The sequence below is a fragment of the Pestalotiopsis fici genome (genome assembly GCF_000516985.1).
Source record: "Pestalotiopsis fici W106-1 unplaced genomic scaffold PFICI_Scf_2, whole genome shotgun sequence".
Lineage (NCBI taxonomy): Eukaryota > Fungi > Ascomycota > Sordariomycetes > Amphisphaeriales > Sporocadaceae > Pestalotiopsis > Pestalotiopsis fici.
This window is the reverse complement of record NW_006917092.1, coordinates 5,347,591-5,371,309: the sequence shown is the minus strand read 5'-3', so window position 1 is coordinate 5,371,309 and position 23,719 is coordinate 5,347,591. Positions and strand designations below refer to the sequence as shown.

At 51.2% G+C, this 23,719-nt stretch overlaps 5 protein-coding genes across 5 annotated transcripts; 3 read left to right on the top strand and 2 right to left on the bottom strand.

The window, feature by feature from the left end:
• Window positions 1–4,355: 4,355 nt before the first annotated feature.
• PFICI_03806 (uncharacterized protein) lies at window positions 4,356–6,836 on the top strand (the record flags this gene model as incomplete). Its single annotated transcript, XM_007832387.1, has 2 exons — window positions 4,356–5,182; window positions 5,243–6,836. The coding sequence occupies 2 exons, from the start codon at window positions 4,356–4,358 to the stop codon at window positions 6,834–6,836; spliced, it is 2,421 nt and encodes an 806-aa protein (XP_007830578.1).
• A 3,103-nt stretch (window positions 6,837–9,939) lies between these two features.
• On the top strand, window positions 9,940–11,893 carry PFICI_03805 (uncharacterized protein; the record flags this gene model as incomplete). Its single annotated transcript, XM_007832386.1, has 2 exons — window positions 9,940–10,168; window positions 10,269–11,893. The coding sequence occupies 2 exons, from the start codon at window positions 9,940–9,942 to the stop codon at window positions 11,891–11,893; spliced, it is 1,854 nt and encodes a 617-aa protein (XP_007830577.1).
• A 237-nt stretch (window positions 11,894–12,130) lies between these two features.
• On the bottom strand, window positions 12,131–15,145 carry PFICI_03804 (uncharacterized protein; the record flags this gene model as incomplete). The annotated part of the gene is made up of 4 exons (XM_007832385.1): window positions 12,131–13,550; window positions 13,601–13,789; window positions 13,888–14,264; window positions 14,447–15,145. The coding sequence occupies 4 exons, from the start codon at window positions 15,143–15,145 to the stop codon at window positions 12,131–12,133; spliced, it is 2,685 nt and encodes an 894-aa protein (XP_007830576.1).
• A 692-nt stretch (window positions 15,146–15,837) lies between these two features.
• On the bottom strand, window positions 15,838–19,180 carry PFICI_03803 (Eukaryotic translation initiation factor 3 subunit A; the record flags this gene model as incomplete). Its single annotated transcript, XM_007832384.1, has 2 exons — window positions 15,838–19,011; window positions 19,178–19,180. The coding sequence occupies 2 exons, from the start codon at window positions 19,178–19,180 to the stop codon at window positions 15,838–15,840; spliced, it is 3,177 nt and encodes a 1,058-aa protein (XP_007830575.1).
• A 3,258-nt stretch (window positions 19,181–22,438) lies between these two features.
• On the top strand, window positions 22,439–22,953 carry PFICI_03802 (uncharacterized protein; the record flags this gene model as incomplete). The annotated part of the gene is made up of 2 exons (XM_007832383.1): window positions 22,439–22,758; window positions 22,833–22,953. 2 exons carry the CDS (start codon window positions 22,439–22,441, stop codon window positions 22,951–22,953), a joined length of 441 nt encoding a protein of 146 aa, XP_007830574.1.
• Between the last annotated feature and the right edge of the window lie 766 nt (window positions 22,954–23,719).

Sequence of the window (23,719 nt, the reverse complement as noted above, 5' to 3'; positions counted from 1 at the left end):
AAAACACACAGAAGCCCCATGGCGTGCTAACAGGGTACGCTTTCGCCAGTTTGGGGATTCTTTTTTTTTTTTCGGGGAGGGAGGGATCTCGCTTCAAAGTAAGCAACGACCAGAATAATGGGATTAGTATATGCATGATGCATTCCAGGAAGAATAAGCTATTAGGTAAGAGAAGGATCATGATCATTTTCCCCGAGCATGAATATGGAATAGGCTCAAAGTACAAGGCAGAAAAAATCACGTGTGATTTCCGGAATACGGTATTGGTTAAGGCTAAGGCATTTTGGTACCCAAAAAGCCCACTTTGTACTGGGTCACCGAAGAATACAAGAGTAATTTTTATACGAGCTCTGAAGCAATAGTCGGGTACGAAGATTTTGATGTCCTGCGCGAGAGCGGTCAGGGAGATTTTTGTATTTTATTTCGGTCGCCATTCATGGCCCCCAGAATTCCCTTTGATCCCTCTGCAGCGTCGATCTTGCCTATAGTCGGCCGTGACAGCGGGCTGACGTGAACAGCGCAGACATACTAGCATGAGCTTAGCTGACAGTCGTTGAAGAGCACGGCTCTTTTTGGAAGCGTGTCAATAATTAGATGGCCACTTGGAACTCATGAAAAAGAAAAGGTGCATTCCATAATCAGCCGCGGGCAGTACCTGCATGTTGCCTCCCCCTTCTCCTAGAAATAGACTTATAGAGACACATGAGGCAGATCGGCGATGACAGGCACGGAGAACGGCGATGCAAATGTTCTGGCCTCAGAAACAAAGAAGCGTATGTACAAAAGACAAGTCTATTGTGTTAAAAAAAAAAAAAAGCGGAAGACAAAGGCCCGATGCAAGGCACATGTTGCCGAGTATGATGTCAAGACAGCAACCTATTCGACGCCAATTCCTTGACTCGAGAAAGAACGGATGAAACCAATGGCAACATAATAGTCAGTTCTGGCTTCGTTCGGCACGACAGCCGAGGAACGTTGCAGGACATTAGTTGTGCTCTGTAGCCGATGCTGAATCGTGCGCTGGTCAGTAGATCAGATCAGATCACTTCACGACGGGAAGTTTTGGAACTAGAATATAGGCCCTGGATGTGGCTTGAGCACGGACGGAAGCATGATTGGCCTTTCGGATTTTCCTCCTCTTTGCTTCCGGACGCCCCCTTTCGCGCTTGGCGCAGGTGGCTTCGATGTTGGATTCGGAAGCTAGGACTCTAGTCGTGCGCCTCAACGGGTAACTAATGCACTAAGTGACGAGGACTTTTGCGTACGTCACTGTTTGAGATTCAGCCTCAGTGGTGGTATGGTATAGTTGGTATATTTAATTCCGCAGTGTGAATGTGCATGTTGTTTGATACTCTTTGTGCAATGATTAGGGCTTTGGTTATACTCAATATTCCACAAACTTCGATTCAACTGATTAATAGACAGAAATACGAGAGAATGTTCAAAAGGTTCGTATCATATAGGAAAGGTGGAATGGGGCCACTATTTTTCCGTAGCCTAGTGCAGTCGGATACGAAGGTGAAGACAAACGAGACGACAGGGGATCAACAAGGAAGTTGCAGTCGCACAGAAATCAAGAGTTGTAGGCAAGCAAAGAAGGCAGCAAAAACAAGGCAAGACAGCCAACATGGCATACTTGTGGTGGGTGTTGTGAACTATAGCGTCCAAACTTTGGCCGGTGCGGTGCGATGCGGTGCGGCGGTGCGATTGCGGTGCAAAGTGCAGTGCTGTGGTGGTGTGCTGTGCTGTGCTGTGCTGTGCTAACAAGAGATCCGGCGCCCAGTGAAATAATAATGGTTTGCGATTCCGCCTGTTCGGCAGTGGAGTTTATTGAGTGACGGTTGATCCAGAGCAAGGCGAGCGTGCATCTTGCCTCCTTCTAGTAATAATTTTCTGTTTAGTTTACAGTAGTGTAGGAACTCGGACGATTCCGAGTCACTAGAGGGAGCAAGTCAGGCAGGAATTTCTGCATCTCCGTTCTGATGTTGAAGGTGTGTGAATTGCGGCCTCCTGAGGACAATAGTCAGTGTAGTGTACACATCGCTTACACTTACAGAATAACACTTGGGATAAATTCTTGGTTTTTCTTCCCTCCTTGACCCCTCTAATTGTTCGGGGTTTTTCTGTACGCGGACTCCGATTGGAGGGAAACAAAATGCTTGCACGCGGTGCTAAGTATAGCTTGCATTGGTTTCACGAGTCAAGGGGCTAATTAGCGGAGGAGACGCGGGTGAATTCTCTTCAAGCGCATTCTCTTTTTTTGTGCCGTGAACTCCGTCTCAAGCTTCCATGTCGTCAATTCAGCAAGGAATTGAACAAGTGAGAATACGATGGAAAGAAATAGTCAATCCCGTCATGATCGCGTATACGACATTATTGCAAGTTTGAGTTGAACCGCAATGTCCGAAATGCCAAGACCAAAAATTACAATATTCCATGACAAGTGGGAATGAGAAAAAAGCAGAGACAAAGAAGAAAAGAAAGAAATGGATACCTCGATCTGCGCAAAAAGCTAATCTCCAATTGTCCAAGCTTGGGCTTTTTTTTTTTTTTCTTTTCGCTGGCTGCCCACGAGGGAGACATTCAGGCAGTAGTTGGTCGTTTGACTTGTTTTTTTAAGTTTTTCATCCCCCCCTTTCGTCTGAAGTCCTGAAATTCCTAGGTCGGTAACAGACATGAGATGACACAAGCCGGTCGGTCTTCTTTGGTAGTTCAGCAGCATTTACAGGCTAGAATTAGATCATGCAAAAATAAGCATTTGCCATGACATGGTGATGCATGTATTTGATTTGTGCTTTTGGATGCTGCTTCTAGCTTACTATGTTGCCCAGGATGGTTCCGGTGTAAGACTAAAAGAATCAAATGTGCATATTTCATCGTCGGCTAATTATACAAAGTACGTACATTGATGACAGATTCTGTATGCCAGGAACGAACAGCAAAAACTGTAGAAACAGAACTGACCGACAGCTAATATTATTCGGCCAAGCAACCAAAACAGCCACAGCCGCCTGCGCAACCGCTGCGGTCCGGATCTGCGGGTTCGTTCCAATGATCTCAGCAAGGGTCGACCTCGATCGATATGATTTGCTGCGGCTCCCCGCTCGCCTCAGGCACCACGAGTTCGCCATGCTGCGCCGCAGGCTGGACGGGCGTGACGGAAGGTGGGTGCATAATGGCCGAGAGGGCAGAAAAAACTGGGGGCCGCCCCAAGAAAGGTTTTTTCTTCTTTCCTTTTCCCCCCCTTCTCTTGACTCTCTCTCTCTGTGCTCGAGGTTCGTTCGCACTGGTGTGAAACCGGGTTTTCCTTACCAGCGATTCGCAACGCCGTCTCCCCATGATTGCGTTCCTGGGCCAAAATAACCCAGTCACGGACCCCATGCCGTAACCTGCGGCTCTAGTGTATTAGGGCAAATGTGGGACCATGTCACTTCTTCGATGGATTCTTCTGGGAAAGTCCTTTATACTGCTTACGGCCAAAGCCGCTCTGCCCGGGTGAGCGGGTACCTGTTTCGCTGGCGTAACGGGGTGGCTTACACAAGTACCGGTAGATGAAAGGGACGGACTCTCTTCTTAGTCTTGTACCAATCGACACCCCCTGTCCACCCTAGAAAAGAAGATGTGGGCTGTTGCTCACTGACCTGAGGCACAGGCACATTAATACAGTAGTACGATGTATGTACATGGGACGGAATTTCCATAGTAGTGGTACTGTGTGTAGGCAGTACCGCTTGCACCACTTACCATGTCACTCCAGTCACTCCAGATCCCAGGCCACTACCGCCGCTACAAGCCAACTATACGTAAGAATCTGCGTAAGAGTGGCTCTGGCCAGGTCCTGTCTGCTATGGTCATGAACGGCGCTGGCGCCTTTCGTCGTTTCCTTGACAAATGGCGTAAATCCGAGCTGTATAATCCTGCCCGATGCCATGGGGGCCTCAAGGCATCATGACGAGGGCCCAATGTTTCCATCTGGGCTCATTTGCTTCCTTCCTTGCAAGAAAAAAAAAAGCTTATTGCATCTCGCCCGGCTGGTCGGAGTCGGGAGTAGAGTCATGGAACTATACATGTAGCCGACCCGGTCTCTCCATCTGGTGACCTCGTGTCTCCTTCTTTCGATTCTTGCTCTTGTTACTCTTTGAGATCCTCCTTCCCCCAAGTGGTCATAGACCTACAGTCATTCGTTCAAAAAAAATCATCTCAAATGTCTATAATCTGCTAATTACCTCATAATAACCCCAAACCATTAAATTCCTTTTTGGAATATCTCGACTCTTGAGTCGATACATCACTCGCTTCGACTGAATATACAGTCACATCAACATTCGCTTATTAATATAAACAAGCCAAACAACATGGGGCTCCAAAGACAGGAGTCCGTCAAGGTGGCGAACGTCCTCGTTCCCCAACGCCTTTTGTCGACAAGAAATAAGAACAAGGAATGGAGGCCGCAGATTGTCCAGAACCAGGAAGATCAGGATATCGAGGCAGAATTGAGCAAGGCCAGGAATGTACGGGATCGTCCTCGACCGGCAAGTGCCACTTACAACTCATCTTCACATGAGCTCGCCGCTCCCAAGCCTGTACACTTTAGCCGGCCCAGGAAGTTTAGCGATCCCACCTCGGTCAGATCATCGGTCCTCACAGCTCAAGACAACCCCTTCCACGACGCGTCCAAACACAGATCGACAGGCTCGTCGTATCCCTCGTCTGTCCATGAGTCCTTTGCCAACTTTGACTGGGATGGCAAGAAGCAACACAACACTGCTAGCACCAGAACGAGTTCATACACGGACTACTCCGATGACCTAAAGCAGGAGCAACAACAGCAGCATCAACAGTCACAAATCCCTCAACGATCCAACACGGTAAAGACTATTGCAAAGGCAGTTCTTCCCGATGCCGTCATTGAGCGAGCTCGCAGCGTTGCGCACAGGGCGAGACGGGGTAGCATGGTCGAGGTGTATGAAAAGGCCAAGATCCGCGGTAAGCAGCTGGAGCGCAAGAAATGGGTGCAGGTGCTTTTCGAGTACACCATCTACCTCCTCCTGCTATGTTTCATCTACTTTGTTCTCGTCGGCATGCCCCTCTGGAAAGGTGCTGTCTACTGGCTGTACTGGGTCGTTTCCACCAAGTTTGTCATCACTGGTGGTTGGTCCATCACCATTGGTATCGCCCTCATGTAAGTCCTTGATATTCCCGCTCTCTGCATGGTTGTTTGTGCTGACCGTGACAAAAAAAGCTATGCATTTGCTCCGCTTCTCATTCTTTTCGAAAAGGAGCCGCCCATGGTGGAGAGGCCTGCTGATTTCGACCTCAAGACTCTCCCCGGAGTTCACAACACTGCTCTGCTCATCCCTTGCTACAAGTCAGAGAACATCATTGGACCGACCCTGGAGGCAGCAGTCAAGATCTTCCCGCGTTCACACATCTTTGTCATTGCTAATGGTAACTCGGAGACGCCGCTCGACAACACCGAGGAGGTCTGCCGCCGCTACGGCGTCAAGCACGTCTGGTCCAGCGTTGGCTCCAAGATTGTTGCCCAGTACGTGGGTTGCTACAAGGCCAAGCGCTTTCAGAATGTGCTCCTCATTGACGACGACTGCGCGCTGCCCCCCAACTTCCCCGTCGTGAGCGACAGGCTCGTCGGCAAGATCAAGAGCGTTGGCTACACGATCAAGAGTGTTGGTCCCGAGTCCTCAAAGGGTACCTGGTGCCAGCAGGCCCAGGATCTCGAGTACAAGCTGTCTGGTCTCCAACGTGCCTTTGCCGGCAAGGTCGGTAGTGCAACTTTCCCCCACGGCGCCATTTCTCTCTGGGACCGCAAGTTCCTCGTCAAGACCTTCAACGACCACCCCGGCTACTCCGTGTCCGAGGATTGGTTCTTTGGCGACAGTTGCCGTCGCCTCGGTGGTCGCATCGTCATGTGCTCGTCCGTCTTTGTCGAGACCGAGACCCCCAGCTCCGTCTTCTTTAGCAGCGGTGGCAGCCGTGGTGGCTTTGGTGAAATGACCATCTTCAGCCAGCGCTTCATGCGCTGGAACTTCTTCTTCGTCAACGGCATGTACTACAACATGAAGTACATTATCAAGAGCTGGAACCTGGGCTGGTGGGAGATTGGCGCCAAGATCTTTGTCTTCCAAGAGGTCTACGAGACCCTGCTCTACCTGTTCACGCCCTTTATCCTGCCCATTTCGTTTATTGTGCGCGCCGACTTTTGCGGCTACCTGCTGGCTGGCACCTGCGTCATGTACTTTATCAACGTGCTCATCTTCAACGAAGTCCACCTGCGCCTACGCAACGAGCGCATCAGCTGGACCGTCCTGATCCTCTACTACATGCCCTACAAGCTGATCCTGACCCTGGTCAACGTCGCCTCGTGCTACTGGTCCCTCTACAAGTACGCCGCCTACTTTGCCAAGCGCCACCCCAAGATCATTGAGGACGAAAAGGCCGTCGAGGTCGCCATGCGCGCCGACGCCGAAGAGGATGTGTACGAGGAGAAGAAGGTCGTGTCCTACAGCAGCAGCACCGTGTCGTCGTCTTCCAGCTCGAACCGCAGCAGCGACTACAGCCGGTACAGCGAGCACGGCCTCCCGCACATGACCGAGACCACCCAGCACCAGACGACGTACAGCAGCGTGGTCAAGAAGAGCAACCACCGACTCAGCTTTGTGCCCGGCGAGTCCGACTACATCCCGCCGTCGCCGCAGCCGGGCATCGAGGCCCGCGACTTTGGCGCTAGACACGAAGATCCCCCAGTCAATCCCTTTTTCCACCCGGACGATGAGTCGTCGAGACGGGCCAAGGACCCCTCGGCTCAGAGCTGGGTATAACACACCCACATTCTTTCCTTCTTCTTATTTTCCAATTTCTTATTTTTACTCATGCATTTTTCTGGCGCATTGGAGGAGCATAAAAAAATGTTCAAAATAAAAGGGGCACGGATATCATACATGGTTAGACATGGCGGTTACCCGGAAAAAGAAAGACGTATAATGTCTATAGAAACCTCATTTTGCCTATTTTAGCGATTGTCTTGCATATACTCAAGTTGGGATATACCTGATGTGGTTTTTTTTTTTTTTTTTCTACTGTACATAGTAAGGAGAGGTGTAAAAAGTTGACACAAAAGTATGCAAGTTAATGCAAAGCAATGATCTAACTTTTACTCCTTTTTTTTTCTACTCCATTATAGTGAATGACATTGATGCGTGTAAGTTTCAGCTGACTTTGCTGCGGCCGAGTATGGATTGATCGACTCCGGGGTAAAGGTTTCAAGAATAGTAGTCTTGTTGCCCCCCTGGCCTGCCGCGCGTCGACTTGGCGGAAAAGTCGTCATCTAGGAAGAGGCTTTTTTTACTCGGAACTACGAGCTGCGGGTCTTTTTTTCATTCTTCTAAAAAGAACACTACCGGTACTTGAAAGGTCTAGGCCGTGTAGTGTATAATGGTGATCCGCAGTCAGAGTACGTGTTGTTGTTTTTGCCCGCGATGATTACATGGTAGTAGCAGCAAGTCATACCTCTAAGAATGTAATAGTATAATGGATCTAATCTAATCTGCTTCTCACGGCCCGCTCCTCTCGGTCATGGCCGCAGAGCCTCTCTCAGTTTGTGTTGTAAAGCACCAGGAAATGAGGCAAGGCAAAGAATCAGGCTGACGAGCATTGTACGCACTTTTAATTTTGACCATGTATTAGCTTTTCAAGACACAGCCTTGCCAGCAAGACAGGGGGGAATGGAAGAAGAAGGGAAAAAAGTGAAAGGGAGTACAAGATCACTAATGGGCCCCCCATTCTCCAAGCCTCTTAGTACACGGATCCGCCCGAGACCTGCGCTAACAAGCCTCGCTACTACGACGCCAGAAGATCGCCAGCACAGTTGTCCAGAAGCAGTAACTAGGTTAGGTAACTAAAGAAAAGGACCCCCCATAGGTCCAGACTTTCGGGATGTGGACGGGAGTCCCTTGTTCATTCCCAACAGAGCTCATTGCAACCCTCTTCAAGCTGAAATTTCTCCATCATGAGAGTTTACGCGGATCTCATTAAAATGTCTGGAACGGAACAAAGGATGGAGACTCGATTCACAGACGATCAGGGTCGTGGCTGAACCATGACGAATACTTTTCCCAGTAAGCGGCGCTCATTGTCTAGCATGTCCATGTGCATCTTGGGTTCTTAGGTATAGAGGCACGAGGGAAATCAACCTAGAGGGTCATTCGATAACGAATTACATAATTAGGCCACTTAGGCTACGACAGCTTCAGCTGCCATGGCAGCACCAAAGTACGAACGAGCTACGTTGCATGTCACGACCTGTCAAGTCCTTGCTCAGCCGAGGGCCATGCTCCGATTTCCGAGAAGTAATATGTTATATATCCGAGAGACGTACCAATTCTACGTGTTGAATAATCAGTTGCAATATGGTTGAAATATTGCAACATGTTCAGCATAAAGTCATGATGCCTCTCTCCCCGCCTCTTTTCGATACAACAACTATTGAAATCTTGGCTCATCAGCCAGTTCAGCTCTAGAGTCATCAAGTATGCGGTCTTGAACGCTTTCATCTGCTGCTTGACAGTCGACAGACTACCCATCTATAATAACAAGAAATATGCAACGCACCGGATGGCTTGGGGCAGTCGACTTTGGTAGTCTTGTGTCACCTCATCTTGAATTCATAAAAGGACGAAAGTTCCTTCAGCTATTGCCTTTTTTTACCTATTTCTCATGCAAATGCTTGCTGCTGCTGTTATTACCAGCCAGGACTTTGGTGCGGCTGAACCTGACTTGCATCTCGGCCCGCAGCAACCTATTGGATCCTACATGCATTCATATTGCTTCGTGCATCTGTCATCTCGTATTTCGGTTCTCGGCCACATTGATATGGCAGGGACTGTCATTCTTTCCCAATTCCTATGCAAAGAAAAAATGAGTCGTGTAGATCTATATATCATATTGTAGGCCATGATTTTGTAAAAACTCCCAAGTCGAGAGTCCGTCATGAATACTGTTTCTTTTCATTTTCCCATTTCCTTTTTGATGTGTCTTGGCCCCAAGTCCCAATTTGGGGTTTTTAATCTGCCCAAACAAGCCAGTCAACATTCCTGCCTGCAGCTCATATGCAGGAACATGGTCAGTCCGACAGGGGGCCTCCTCCAAATAGGGAAAACCATAACCTTAAATGAGATGCCATACAAGACAAGACCGCTTTGGGACGATTCGGGGCAAGTGAACTATTGCCCTGCTGCATCAACACAGTAGGACTCCCTCGCTGTCGCTCATACCCCGGAAAGGCAGCAAGCATCTTTGGGCGTTGCGGCGTCTGGGGCTCGGTGCAAACTTTTCTCATCAACACTACAGTGTGGTAGTGCAAAGCGCAAGGCCTCTGGCAATATAGGAAAGCTGGTTCACTGTCCTTGGAGCATTCCAAGTACGTTTGGGCCTTCTCTAACATCAAGGATGCTTGATGACCACTTGCGCATCATACTCAGTGACAGGAGACGATAGTCAGGAGATGGTAATGATGTTATCAGGCAGGGGACTGGCTGAGCAGGCACATTCCTACTTGGGATTGTTTCTGCATCTATTGAGAAGCCCATAATACTACCAAGAGGTCAATATTGCTCGCTCAAAGGAAAAAGACCCCTTGAACGCCACACTGCAAAAGAAAACAACAGCCCACCGTTGCGCTTCTTGGCATATGCATGGAATATTGCTTGTTGTTCTCAGCTATTGCCCAGCGACATGGACTGAGCAGTGTTCAATTCAACTTCATAGCCAGTTGATGCCTATATATAATGGTATCGTGCCAGCAGTTTTTGTTTCGGTCAAATCTGTAGAGTCAGATCTCAAGAATCCAGGTTCTCTTTGCACCTACAGAGTGTCCTTTTAAATATCTTCTATCCGTGATTGCACCAAGACATCTCCCCAGTCACAATGGCAACAGGCTTCCGGTCCTTTGCCGTCATCTTGACCGCGCTCAGTTGCCTGCCCCGAGGCCTGGCGTGGTATAGGGAATTGCCCACCTGTCTCGACGAGTTTCAGCCGTTTGTCCCCGTCGGGTGCTTTGACAATGGCGAGCCCGGCGGCCAGGAGGCCTTGTCTATGAAGACTGAGATTTCCGTCACCGGCATGACGACGGAAATTTGCGTTGCCGAGTGTAAAGGTTCGTATTTACTACTGATGGGTTATTTGTCTTGACAAATAACCTACTGCAGATCTCTGCGGTTCCCATTCTTGGTCATTCTCCGCTAACAAACTTGTAGGCAATGGGTTTAGATATGCCGGCCTCGCTTGGTACGGAAACTGCTATTGCGGACAGACGGTCGACACGGCCATGGTAGACAGCAGCCAGTGCTCGCTGCCCTGCGACGGCAACAAGACGCAAGCCTGCGGTGGTGATACCCAGGTCAACATTTACCAAGACCCGACTTTCCTCCCCGTCAACGAGACCACCGTCGACGAGTACGTCGCCCTCGGCTGCTATACGGACGGCTCCAGCTTGGGCAAGGCCCTCTTTTACCAGCAAAAGATGGCCGACACGGCAGATGTCACCACCGAAGCCTGTCTTGGTGCCTGTCTAAAGGGCGGCTTCCCCTTTGCTGGTACCGAATACGCCCAAGAGTGCTATTGTGGAGTCGTCCTTGGCAACGATACTGCTCAGGTGGATGTTGCCGAGTGTGCCATGCCCTGCACCGGTAACTCGAGCCAGATCTGTGGAGGACCAGATCGCCTGAGCCTTTATGTTGCCAAGGATCTCCAGTCGCTAGAGCCCTGTGGCTATGAACCGCCAGCCAATTCCTCCTCCACGACGACCATCATCTCTAGCACCACTTCTAGCTCTTTGGTTTCATCCTCGACTTCTACACCTGCATCTGCGAATGCCACGTATTCATACAGCCATGTCCCTAGCTCATCATTGAGTGTCCCAACTTCATTGTTTCCCACACGTAGTGCTACTCTCACCACGAGCGTGTCGAGCGGTGTACCAAGTAGTGCGCCGAGCAGTGCGCCGAGCAGTGTACCGAGCAGTAAACCTAGCACTACTACCACCAGCACAACATCGTCCGCTGCTATATGCACAGCCACCACCATCACTCCGCCGACCTGTGAGTACAGCTGCGGCAAGTGGTGCTCCTCGCCGCTTCCCGACTGGAGCGATGGCACCGGATGTCTGACGGCCTGGTCGTCGTGCTCCCTCCAAGTAGCCGCGTGCTTCGCAAAGGCTGGATGGCCCGACGCCATGGACTGCTTCAGCTTCTTGGAGTGGTGTGCCGACATTAGTACATACTGTGCTAGCAAAGGCGGCAGCAAGTCGGACTGTTTTGCCAAGAATCCGCCCAAGGGCGGCAAGCCATCTACCACGTCGACTTCCGTCTATCCGTGTCCCACCACCACGACGTCTTCAGTGCGCAGCAGCTCGAGCACGACAACCACTACCTCGAGCTACCCCGTCCCCACGCCCACGGGCGGCTGCAAGCAGCCCACCAACAGCAAGTACAGCTACGGCGACGGCGCGCCCGTGGGCGGCATCGCGCTGCCCGTCATGACGTGCAACAACCTGCAGTCCGACTACCAGAGCGGCAACGTCTTCAAGCTCTACACGGACTCGGACAGCCGCAAGTGCGCCTCGTACCCGCGGTCCCGGTGCGAGGCGGCCTGCTCCGACGCCTGCCGGGCCCAGTATGACGACTGCCAGTACACGTACGCCGAGGGCTGTCGCGTCAACGGCTCGGCGGGCGGCAAGAGTTATGGCGGGTCGGTGGATCGGTTCACCGAGACTTATGAGAGTGCCTCGACCCGGTGTACCTATCAGTACCTGGATTGCTTGGATGTGAACCACGGAATTACTGGAGATGGCAAGTGTACCAAATATGGTGGAGGATGGTAATTGTGCTGCCGTGCCTGTAATCACCTCGCCAAACGTGGCAAGAAAGACATGGAGTGGGATTCATCCGTGGTGTATATTATAACATTATTCATCAAACCGTAACTCGCTGACTGAACGCTTTTGTGTACCGAAACGCTGCCACCATATGAACTCCACAATCATGTACTCGCTGAACCGAAGCACTTTCAAAACTAGCTCGAAGATGTACTTTCCACAAGACATCCGAAAAGACGATGCCTAGTCGCTGTCCAAAGTCAGGTCGACGAACTCGGCCTTGCGCTTGACACCAGCCGTGGAACCCACCGTAGACGGCGTCTTCTGAGATGACCAAGAGGGCTGGGATGCCGATGGGCGCTGAGGCGTATTATATCTAGAATTGGCCTTGGCAGCAGAGGCTCTCTTCTCCGACGGGGTCGGGATGCACCCAGCTCGGGCAATCTCGTCCTGCAGCCGCGCCAGTTTTTGCTGGTCGCTTTCGTTGCCCGACCTTGGTGCCAGCGCTTCTCGGCGCTGAGGCGCCGACTTGAACGCGAAGACGGGGTATACTGTTGGCTTCGGGGCCGTTGGGGTCATTGGGGCCCCTGGGGTCGTTGGAACCAGATAGTCCTTGATCTGACCATGACGTGTTACGCCCCTTGGACGCCACTCATAGAGAGACGGGGAGGTGGCATGAGGGCTGCCATTACCCTGAGCATGAGTCTGCAAGCCGGCAGAGGGGCTGGATAGGTGAGAAAGAGATTGAGAATATGTACTGGTATAGGCCGCAGGAGTCTGAGATTGGATTGGTGTCAGCTTCCTCATGGTGGTAATCTCATCGTACTGATCCTCGAGGAGAAGCTTGAGTATCTCTTGATCAAAAGTCGAGATTTTATCCTCGGCCCTCAGCCGTAATTTGATCCAGTAATCTGTAGACTCTCTTTTATGCTTGACCTTCTTCGTCACAATCAAGGTATGCGGTGAGCCCGAGCGGCTTACTTCGAGGTCGCAGTTGATTTTACTACTACGTAGCATGTCGGTGAGGTGATCCCGGCGATTTTGGGCGAGCGGGAAATAGCCGCGCTCTCTGCTTGGATTGCCCAAAAATGCATTCAAGCTCCTGCAATCGTAACAAGTGCACTTTGTCAAGTCACGCGTCCAGTTGATTATGCGTGGCTCCTGGCCAACATATTTCAAAATGTAGCCCCCCAGGATAGACTTGAATGCTGCTTGTACAGCGGGTTGCGCCAAGGGGACTTTGTGCTTTTCGAATGAACTGATCAGGCCGTGTAGTACAGGAATGTACAGTTGATCGTACTCCTGGGACGGGATGGCAGCTGTGTCCCTGACAAACAAGGCCAACAAGTTGCTCAATAGTCCCCCAAATTTGTACTCGTTCAAGCTGTCAATAAAAGCACTGAGCATTCCTGGATCCACGTATTCATTGGTTTCGGAGAATTCTGAAGCGTTTCCTCCCTGAGTACTCTTCTTGGATTTCGTCGGACCAGCGCTCATGGTCGACAGATTCATTGATAGGATAGTCCTATCGGCCAGAGCCTGATAGATGTCCAAGGCCTCGGCTCGCGGAACTTCTGTGCGCTTGATACCCCGGCGGAGTGATCTAAGGAATTCCAACATAAAGGCTGTGCTGTATGCGTATTTCTCTGGATTTGTCACAAGCCTGCATATGGTCAGCGAAGGTCCTAATATACGCAACTCTCACTGACGTACTTGTTCTTAATGAAGCCCAAGTCTTTATAAAACAATGCCATTTCGTAATACGTCTTCCCCTCTTCTTTACCTCCTCTGGTCTCGGCTTCAAGATGATGGAAAATCTCATAAACTGAAGAGGTAATGATAGACTCTAATTCTTCATTTATATGACTTGCTGTGCTCAGTTCTGTCAAGATCTCGTATTGTCTATAAATGCTTGTATTGTAGATCAGGGACAAGAAAAACCTAATGTGGTCAGCGACTTTCTGTTCTTGCAGCGTCAATTTCCTCCGAGGGGTACTTACTGGCCGTGAAATCTAGACCATTGCATTTGCTCTTGGTCGATATTGTTCGCAGCCCATATGAAGAATGAGGCAGGTTTTCGCACTGAGCTGTTTGTGATGACACGATGGCGTAAATCCTCAAGGCGGTGAATCATAATAACTTGGAACACTTGCATGGCAAGATCATCACACACCCTTTCCGTCCATCTGCACAAAGCCTCATGAAGGGCCCTCTTGAACGCCGCAAGGTGCCATGGTTTTGCCGAAGGTGAAAGACAATTCATTGTGTACCACTCCAGAAGTTTAGTAGACTTGTCCACCCGGTTGGCGCCATGACCGCCACCGGTAGATGACCACAGGTAATCAAACGTTGTTTTGGCAGGGACTATGACCAAAACCTGAGCACATGGTGGCGTTAGCATGACTGGTATTAATTGCTTTAAGCTCCCGAGGAAAGGAACTCTCACGTTTCAGTAATTTTTCCAGTAAAGAAGGCACGCAACCATGCTTGCTGGAGTTGGAGGAAAATCAAGCATTACGGTGCGGTATGGGCAAGAAAGGAAAGCGATAGTATACTTACAGGACGTCGGTGATAACTCGTAACGGTTGACTCACCCATGTAAACATACTCGTCTTCTAGGACTTCATCAGGCTCGCCTTCAAAACAAGTATCAACATTCTGCAGAATCTCTCCTTCAGAAGTCTTTGTGTCTGTTACAAGATGGTTGCCAGAGACGATGTCGAAGACCCGCTCCAGATCATAGTCAGCATCTTCTGCTTCATCCTTGTCAGGGCTCCCGAGCTTCGGATGCGGCTCTTCCTCCGATTGCTCCTCGTCATTGTCTTCATCTTCATCTTCATCTTCATCATAGTAGCCGCGGCCATAACTGCCGTAGGGATCGTTTGGGTCGTCCTCGGAATCACGCCTGGTTTCTTTTACCAGAGTCGCGAGAAAGAGATCCACCTCAAGGTCCTCGCAGATGCTCATCATTCTCCTGGTAATTGTTTGTGCTCGTCCTTGAAGTAAACTCAGAGACAGGGGGCCATCCAAGGGCTCATCCGCCAGCACATAGTGAAAAGCCCGTGATTGCAAAGAGGGAGCCTCCGCCACCGAAAGCCAAGCCTTCAGGAGGTTGACGATGGCAGCATTCTGGTCTTCCTCCGAGGGAGGGCCCGTGCCAGATTGATCGGTAGCGTTTTGGGGCTCTATGTTATCGAGAGCCTCGAGCAATAGCGGCTTTATTGACTCGTGTGATACGACGCCTGGAGGGGCAGCCATGCTCGTTGCAGACAGACACAAGCCAAGGCTCGCACTTTTTCCGATACGGATCCGCAATCACCGCCCAAACAACATACAAATGTCCCGTGAAAGTAGTATCAAAATTGATGATTGAATATTCACACAATCCAGTCAGGCGTCAGAACGACCCAAGTCAGTGGCCACGGCCAAAATTGGTCAAGGACGTATAGTTGAAATAGTGCCAAAGCCGGGACGCGAGGCGGGCCGCACGCGACTAATAGCGAAAACGCGTCGAAACTACAAAAGGGCGAGTGGGTCCACAAACTTAATATAATTGCTTTTGCTGATCGGCTACCAGATATTAGACCAGACTGGACAAAAGAAAATACGAATTTCATTGTCAATCTACAGGCGCAAAACACATCAATCAAGGTTTTGCATTGATTTGCCAACGAATTATCCGCAATGAATATGCTCAAATACCGTTGGCTCCAGGCTTGAGCAGCAGGGATAGTTGGCATACGTTCTACATGAATGGTCAGAAAAAGCATTAGTCGATATTGACTTCATTGCACGTCTATCGATGTCGGGACTCAGATTATGCTATGCGACGTCTCGTTGCTTCGTAGTAGCTGAAACTATGCTACTTGCTACAATGGACTTTTATGAATACAAAACCAAAATGAATGCAGGCACCCCAACTCCGATGGACTCATTGTCGTTGCGAATCTCTACTGCTTGTCACGCAGGTGACGAGGCACCCACTTGCCAGGAGCACCGGATGCCTTCAAGGTCTCGGCGGGAGGAGCGTCACCACGCTCAGCACCACGTTCAGCACCGCGATCGGCACCGCGCTCTGGCGGTCCACGACCAGAGGCACTGCGGACCGGCGGTGCTGCACCACCACCAGCGGTGCCCTTTGCAGCTTCGCGGTCTCTCCAAGAGGAGCCACCGCTCTTACCGACAAGGTTGAGGCGTGGCGGGCCACCGGCAGAGCGCTCGTTCGAGTCCGTGCGCTCGGCGGGTGGTGCTGGGCGCGGGGCACTGGCCGCAGCGGGCTCGTCACCACCAGCGCCACGAACAGCCTCACGCTCTCTCCACTTGCCAGCACCAGGCAGGTTGAGGCGGGGGCGACCCTCGCTGGAGTCTGTCTGGGGCGGGGGAGCCTCCCGGCGGGGACCAGAGACGGCAGCAGCCTTCTCTGCAGCTCTCCTTGCCATGGCCTCCTCTTCTCTGCGGGCCTGCATGGCGGCCTTCTCCAGACCTTCTTGTCTCTCCTTCTCGCGCTGCTCCTTGATCTTGGCGAGCTCAGCACGCTTGAGTTCTGCCAATCTCTCCCTCTCGGCCTTCTCTCTCTCTGCACGCTCTTCAGCCTCGCGAAGGGCGCGCTCTTGCTCCTCACGCTCGCGCTTCTCACGCAGCTTGCGCTCACGGTATTCCTTCTTGCGAGCAGCAACCTGGCGCTCGAACTCCTTCTGTGCATCACGCTGGCGAGCTTCAAACTCATCACGACGGCGCTCCTTGAGAGACTTGGTGAAAGTCTCATAGTGCGGCACAAGGCGCTCAAGTCTGTGCTTGAGCTCAACGTTAGCCTTGTGCTGGGCCTTGGACTCGGCAAGAGTCTCGGCCTTGCTCTTCTCGTAAGCAGCGAGATCGTGTTCGCGCTGCTTCTCGTAGTCTTGAGGGAGCTTCTTAGCCTCCTCCTTACGGAAGGCTCGTTCAAGATGGTCAATACGCTTGCCAGTGATGCGGAGCTTCTCGTTGACATCGTTCTTCTCACGTTCAAGCTGTTGCAGCTTGAGGGCACGCAGACGGTTCGAGTCGAAGTCATCGAGGTTCTCAACATCAATGTCGATGGCGTTGGGACCAATCTTCAGATCTGCGATCTGCTTCTTGAGCTCCTCCTTGCGGACACGATCTCTCTCGTCCTTGAGACGCTTCTCCTCACGTTCCTTCTGCTCCTGCGCCAATCTCTTCTCTTCGGCTTCAGCCAAAAGCTGCTCCTGGCGGCGCTTCTGCAGAGCTCTCTCCTTCTCTCTCTTGGCGTGGAGTTCCGAGGCTTCCTCCTTGCGCTTCTGGATAATCTCCTTGCGAGCCATGATGGCACGGTTCTCCTCCTCGGCACCAGCCTTGGCCCTTGCAAGGGCTGCCTGGTGTGCCTTGATACGAGCCTCATTGTAGGTGGGGTCAATGAAGAAGCATGTCGTGTGCAGAGTCTTGGCCAGACGCGTCAGCTGGCTTCGGACAATCTCCGAGGGAGTGCTCTGAAGACGCTGAACGGCACCAGTCTCGCTTTCGGCAGAGCCAGCAGCAGAGCCAGCGTGAACAGCCTTGGAGGAGGCAAAGACATCCGAATCGAAGCTGAGCACACCGGTAGCGTGATCCATGCGGATTGACAGGTCACCCTTCTTGTTTCCGTTCATGATGAACTTCTCGATGGTACCACGGCTGATCTGGTAGGGCTCAGGGAACTGTGCTAGGCCCTCGACAAACTTGAGGTCGACAGTCTCGTACACCTGGGACAGCTGCTGGAACAGTCGGGTGAGGATGACTTGCTGCAAAGGCAGAATGTACTTCTCCATCTCGGGATCGGCACCAATCTTGGTCAGAATAGGCGAAATCTTCTGGCAGATGGAGAGAGGGTGGAAGTCAACCTCGAGAATGTTGTAGAGATCCCGAATCTCAGGACGAGCACGCTGGAGAAGAGACTTGGACAGCGCGTCCTTGAATAGAACAGCTCGGGTTGGGGCAGTGTTCATGCCAAGCAGGTGAGTCAGGCGAGAGTTCTTATTCTTCTTGGCCTCGTCAAAGTCTACCATGGCGCCGCGAGAACGCGAGGTGCTAATGACGGGAATTGCCAAGGCAGAGAGCAGCACGAAGGAAGCGGCCTTTTGAAGGTCTGCATCACTAGCAGCGGGGTTGTCGGACTTCTTGCCCTGGCCGGCGGCCACGATGGCAGTGGATTGGCGGAGCAGGTTGTAGTATCTGGACCAGGCGGCAGCGTGGAAAAGGTAGTTCTCGCCAACGAGGAAGATACGGGTGAGCTTCTCGTAGTAGTTGGCCATCATGACGTTCTTGGGAGGGCGCTTGCTGAGGTTCAGCAGAGTGTGAATATCCTCGACACTGCGGAAAGCCTCCTGCCAAAGCTCGAGCTCGACGGCGACATTGAGTTGCTGGAAGCGAGTCTCCAAGTGACGCTGCAGGGTGTCGGGGTCGTTCAGGTTGATAGCGTGCACTTGCGACGAATACTTGGCGGCAGTCTGGACGTGGTTGCGGAGAAGCTCGCAGAGTCTTCGGAACTCGGTCTTGCGGGCATGCTTCAGACAAAAGTCGAAGGCCTGGGTGGCAGTGCTCTGGTAGAGAATCTCGAGACGTGCATTGTTGCGAAGAATGTCGAGAACAGTACGGTAAGCCTCCCACAGGAACTTGAGCCAAGGCGTAATGACGGCGCGGTCAGTGCGGTCCTTGGACTGCTCGCTCGAAACGGTTGCCAACAGGATAGACTCGGGGGTCTCACTGGCCTCGAGATCCTCGACACTGGTGGTGGTGGTTGCCTCCAGGGAAGACTGGATCTCATCGGCCTTGGTCTGGGCGACAGCAACCTTCTCGGCGGCCAGCTCGATGAACTTCTTCAACACAAGCTCGATGGTGCCGACGTTGGTGTTCTGGGCGATGTTCTTGTACGAGTAGAGAGCATCCTTGGCGAGCTTTCCCTTCTTGTGCTCAACGGAGAGCTCAACCAACAGGAGCACGACGGGCTCGAGGGAAGCAATCGGGACATTGCGAGAGCGCTTGGATGTGACGTGTTCATGGAGCAGGTTCAGGGCAGTAGGCGCCTGACCGACGCCGATGAGCTCCTGAGCGCGCTTCAGGACATTTTCGGGCTTTTGATGAGGAGGCGGCGGCTAAGTGACAGTGTTAGTAGAGCAACTTGTTGTCTGAGGTTGGGTTCAAGGCGCGACGAGAACGCGTGGTAAAGGTCGTATGGTGGTGCATGTATTATGTGAGGGGTATGGTAAATGCCCCCCAAGGAAAGTTCGGAGAGATTATCTATTCTAGGCAGTGACGTACCATGATGGGCGACTCCTACTGCTCAAGAGCAGATTTGGGTGCGATACGGAAAAAAAGAGGTTGATGGGCAGTCCGTCGCGATAAAATGCCTGTGGCTGATGGACGTGACTTTGGCCCCGCGGGTGATGTAAATTTCGTTGTTGCCAACAACGGACCCGGGCAATGAGGATAAGGGCAAGGCTCTGCTGGGAAAGAGATTTTGCGATGGATTTCCAGAACGTGTGGGTTGGACTTGGCTGGTTGGACACCAAGCTGCGAGGGGCTAACCCGAGCTTATTCCGATCAGGTGACCACACTTTTGGCGACAGCTGCGGCAGTGGGCTATTATGGAACTAATAAAGGCAGCACTGAATGGTGCTCTGACTTTCAAATGCAGGCAGTAATTATTGAATTATCTTCATATTGGTTGACATTTGCTGCAATGAATTGCTACTCAAGAAGTTCTTATACGTTACAATACCATCATATACTTTTACTCCCTCGGTCCTGCTTGATTTGAGTTTCCTTCCATAATAATGTGCTGCGAATTAACGTGTGCAAAGTACAAGCCAGCTATTAAACGAGGGGTTCATTGAAGCAGAGTCATATCGATATCTGCAAGCCTGAATAAAATAGCTTCCTTCTGTCCATCGAGCCTGGCTCGTATCACATCTCACAGTGGTCGACACCCGTCATTCAAATCATGGTCATACACTACCAGCCAGTGCAATCATGGTTATGATGGTGCTGTGCAGTGGAGGTCTGAGATTTTGCTGCCACATACTGTGCAAGTTCCAAGCAAAAGGTCGTTCATCGGTCACTATTGGTAGACGATAACTAGAACTGCACAATCACTACAAGTGCTTCGTATAAGAGCTTTTCTGAACGAGTCACCGCCGCAGTTTTATAGTCGGTGAGGTGCGTAGTTCAGTAACGTGCATTAGATCCAACGACATCACCAGTCCAACCTTGGAGCTCTCATCCTCATAGGTCAGATACCACTGAATATGGAAAGTCATATGCAGTAGTGGTTGTGTGGTCCCAAAAGATTCGGCGGAGGCGCATCAATTGGCGTTTTGTCATGATTACGGCGTTGCAACGTTCTACTGTGTATGCAGGAGCGCTCATCACGATGACAATTGATCTCAAGTGTTGCAAATAGCAGCCCCTCGGAGCCGCTTCCGCATCACCCGAGAAACCAGGTTAGCGGAGCCGGCCAAAGAAAAAAAAAAGTAATCTCACTACCAAGATACCCGACTCTTTAGACTCTTTAGAATCTCGGCGGGCATCATGCTCATGACCATTGTCTAGTAAGAAAAATCGAGACATCAACCCAATGCTTTCTTTTTCTTCCCAAAGAAAGACACTGTAGGGATCAGTCAGCCCGAGCCTCTGGTGCTACGTACGACACACAACGGGATGTGCGACATTGGCGCAAGAGATTGGTTGATTTGTCCTACTGAGGGTGTCGCGAGGATGAGGGATACTTATATGAGCTATATTTGCCCCGCTATGATTGGCAACATTCAACCCCGGTCCGTGCTTCAGGTTGTTCCCCCCTACCCACATACCAAGGAGGGAGGGCGGTTTGACAGGGAGTCTGGACCTTTGACTGGACGTTTCGCTGGGTCCTATGTATGTATCTCCAATGCTGCGCTGCTTTTTTTGGTCAACGGTTGACGAACTTGTTTCTCATTTCGCAATTGCATTCAATGCCTGCGGGGGGAGCAGTGGCAGTGGGGCCGAGACGGACGAGCGCCGCTGATACAAAGCAACGTATGTAGGATACAGTACGTACGTCCAGTATGTCGTATGGCTTGATGATGACGCGGGATACTGAGAAACGGTTGCAGAAGTCATCAGATGATTTGGCAGGTGTTTTTATTCGTTCGTGTTCCCGCGCAAACATTTTCGAAGAAAGAAGCCGCGGATATTTGATATTTGGTATTTGGCCGTCTCCTGACTGGCTTGATTATTAGTATTATTATTATTATTAGTGACTGGCCGGAACCAGCACTTTTCTTACCCAGTCCAACTCGAGATGCTGGGTCCACTACGTACTGTGTTTGCAAAAACTAGAGCAAAGCTATTGCGCAATACAATAAATTAGACAGTCGAAGACAGTGCGGACGGGGCTTGACGGGTAATGAAAGAAGCAATTAGCGACAGCTTCGTGATCCCCGCCGTCCCCAGCGCTGGCAGGGAGCTAGGCAGCTGCTAGGCTCTTGGTAGCTAGCAGCCAGTTGCAAAGGCTTTCCCAGATCATCTGCGCCGGGCAAAACCAAGAGGGTCCCTCAAAAAGCTAATTTCCCGTCTCCCACCTTGGACAGCCCGCACTGGGCACTCGCTGCCCATTTTTTTGCCCTCTCGAGGCTCTCCGTCCTCTGCTCTCCGTTGCCCCCCCAGTCAAGCGGCTTGCCGGGGGGGGCCACCAAGTACCTAATCCACTGGGGAGCAATGTAGGCTAGAGCCTGTTCAAGCAAAAAAGAGAGTGAAAGTGACACTGGTGATCGAGACGGGAGTGAGTGAATGGCAGGGCCCGAGATTTCGCTCTCCCTCTGCCTCCTCCTTCTCCCCCCCAAACTCATGCTTGCTTGGCCTTTTTACCCACCCCCTGACCCTTACCCGGCCGGCCACTTAGATTTGATCGACTCTTTCCAACCTGTGCTACTAAACCATCAGTCTCTCTTTCAACCTTTCCCCCCGTCACTCCTCTCTGGCGATTTTCAATTGATGCTGTTTTCTTGATATCGACCGCCGCTCCCTTGCGATACACGAACCAACCCGCATCATCGCCCAACCATCATCGCAGTCGTCCTCGTCGCCTGCAATCCATAATTTGACAGGACCTTTTTTGTCGCGTTTGGTGAGTAGTTCTCCTGTGCATCCGCCAGCGATCACCTTCTCCCGCTGCCATCTACGATTGCAACGACACGCCTCCCCCAAACCAAAAAAAAAAATAAAAAGCCAGCCAACCGCCTTCAACCCCCTTCCCTGTCCAACATTAAAAAAAAAAAAAAAAGGACGGGCCGCCCAGCGAACGAATTGATTTGGTTCAACCGCAAATTGTGCTTCCAGGCACGAACGACGCTTGATTTGCTTCGCTCGGTATGGTGGTTTTCTGGTCCGAGGGGAGCCTGTCGCACATGCGGGACCGAAAGGGGGAGGGAGGGATGTGATTAGCAACACTTCCAGCACTCTGGCCCTGGTCGGACATGGCATCCTCATGCACAACTACTACACCATATTTTGCTGCTGTGTTCATGATATACTGACCAGAGAATGTCTTCAGTCCAGGAACAGACTGCAAGGAGTAGCCTGCCGTCAGTCGTGCTAGCTGGTCCGAGCTCTCCGATCGCGTCTTCGGCACCTCATTCATCCTCCCACGATACCCCTTTAGCAGACAAGAGCCGTCCGGCCTCTTCCACCAGCTCCGTCAAGATGCCTCAGTACACTTCGCGCGATGTCGGCGACCCGTCGCAGATCAAGAAGAACAAGCAGTCCATGGCTGATCTCAAGCTCCGCCGTCTGACGGAGTTGAACAACCGCCTGCGCGAGGATCTGGAGAGAGAGAGAATTCCCGTCTCTCAAGCTTCCAAGAGGTGAGACTTGATTTGCGGCAACGACAGGCAGCTCTTGCTTTCAAGAACCGAACTCACTGACATTTCATTTATAGCATCATCGCATACTGCAACAGCACAAGGGACTACATGGTGCCGTCGGTATGGGGCGCTGTGCCAAGGGGAGAGGACCCCTATGCGCCTCAGCAGAGCGGTGGCTGCTGTCTGGTCATGTAGTAGCATGCCTTTCGCGCAGCAACTCGCATAAACGGAGTAGGATGAAAAAGAGTACAGACATGTTAATAATTGGATTCGCGTCGCCTGGAGGGCAGGCATGCCATCTACCTGGTTTTTGATGGCGGGCTTGGTCGGCCCATTATCTCCCTCCCTATATCGAACGAACACCCCGTTCAGGGCGCAACAAAAAGGACTACGGACTGTTTAAAATCTTTTGAGAGGAACAGCAAGGAATACCCCCCAAACGTGAGAAGAAGGAATGGTGCACGAGGAGTTGGCACATTTTTACGATAATCGACGGTTGCATCTCACCAGATATCTCTCTTTTTTGCTACGACAAGGGAATCTGGGCAAGGCTGGCGAGCAAACCAGCAAATCACCGCTGCCACGCTACATACACAACAACAGGCAGGACAGTGTGAGGGTGGTTGGAGATGTGGGCTTGTCGGCATGTAATAATTCTTTACGAATGTATTTTCTCTTTGTTTTCGTGTTTTATTTTTCGTTTTTCCTATAGCATTACATGATGACATTGCGACCATGGAACAGAGTTTATGTCCTTTGCATTCATCTCATAAATATTTTCAGCACTGATACCAGTTCCATGGAATACTTGAACACGATAGTAACAAAAATTAGTGGTGATATATCGTGCAGCGGTAGTAGCATTTTCCACCAATGCAACCAAGTGAATCGCATTCAGGGCTGATAGGAGATTCTCGTCCCCGCTCTGACATGCATTCAAGCTCAGGATTGACTCGATGCA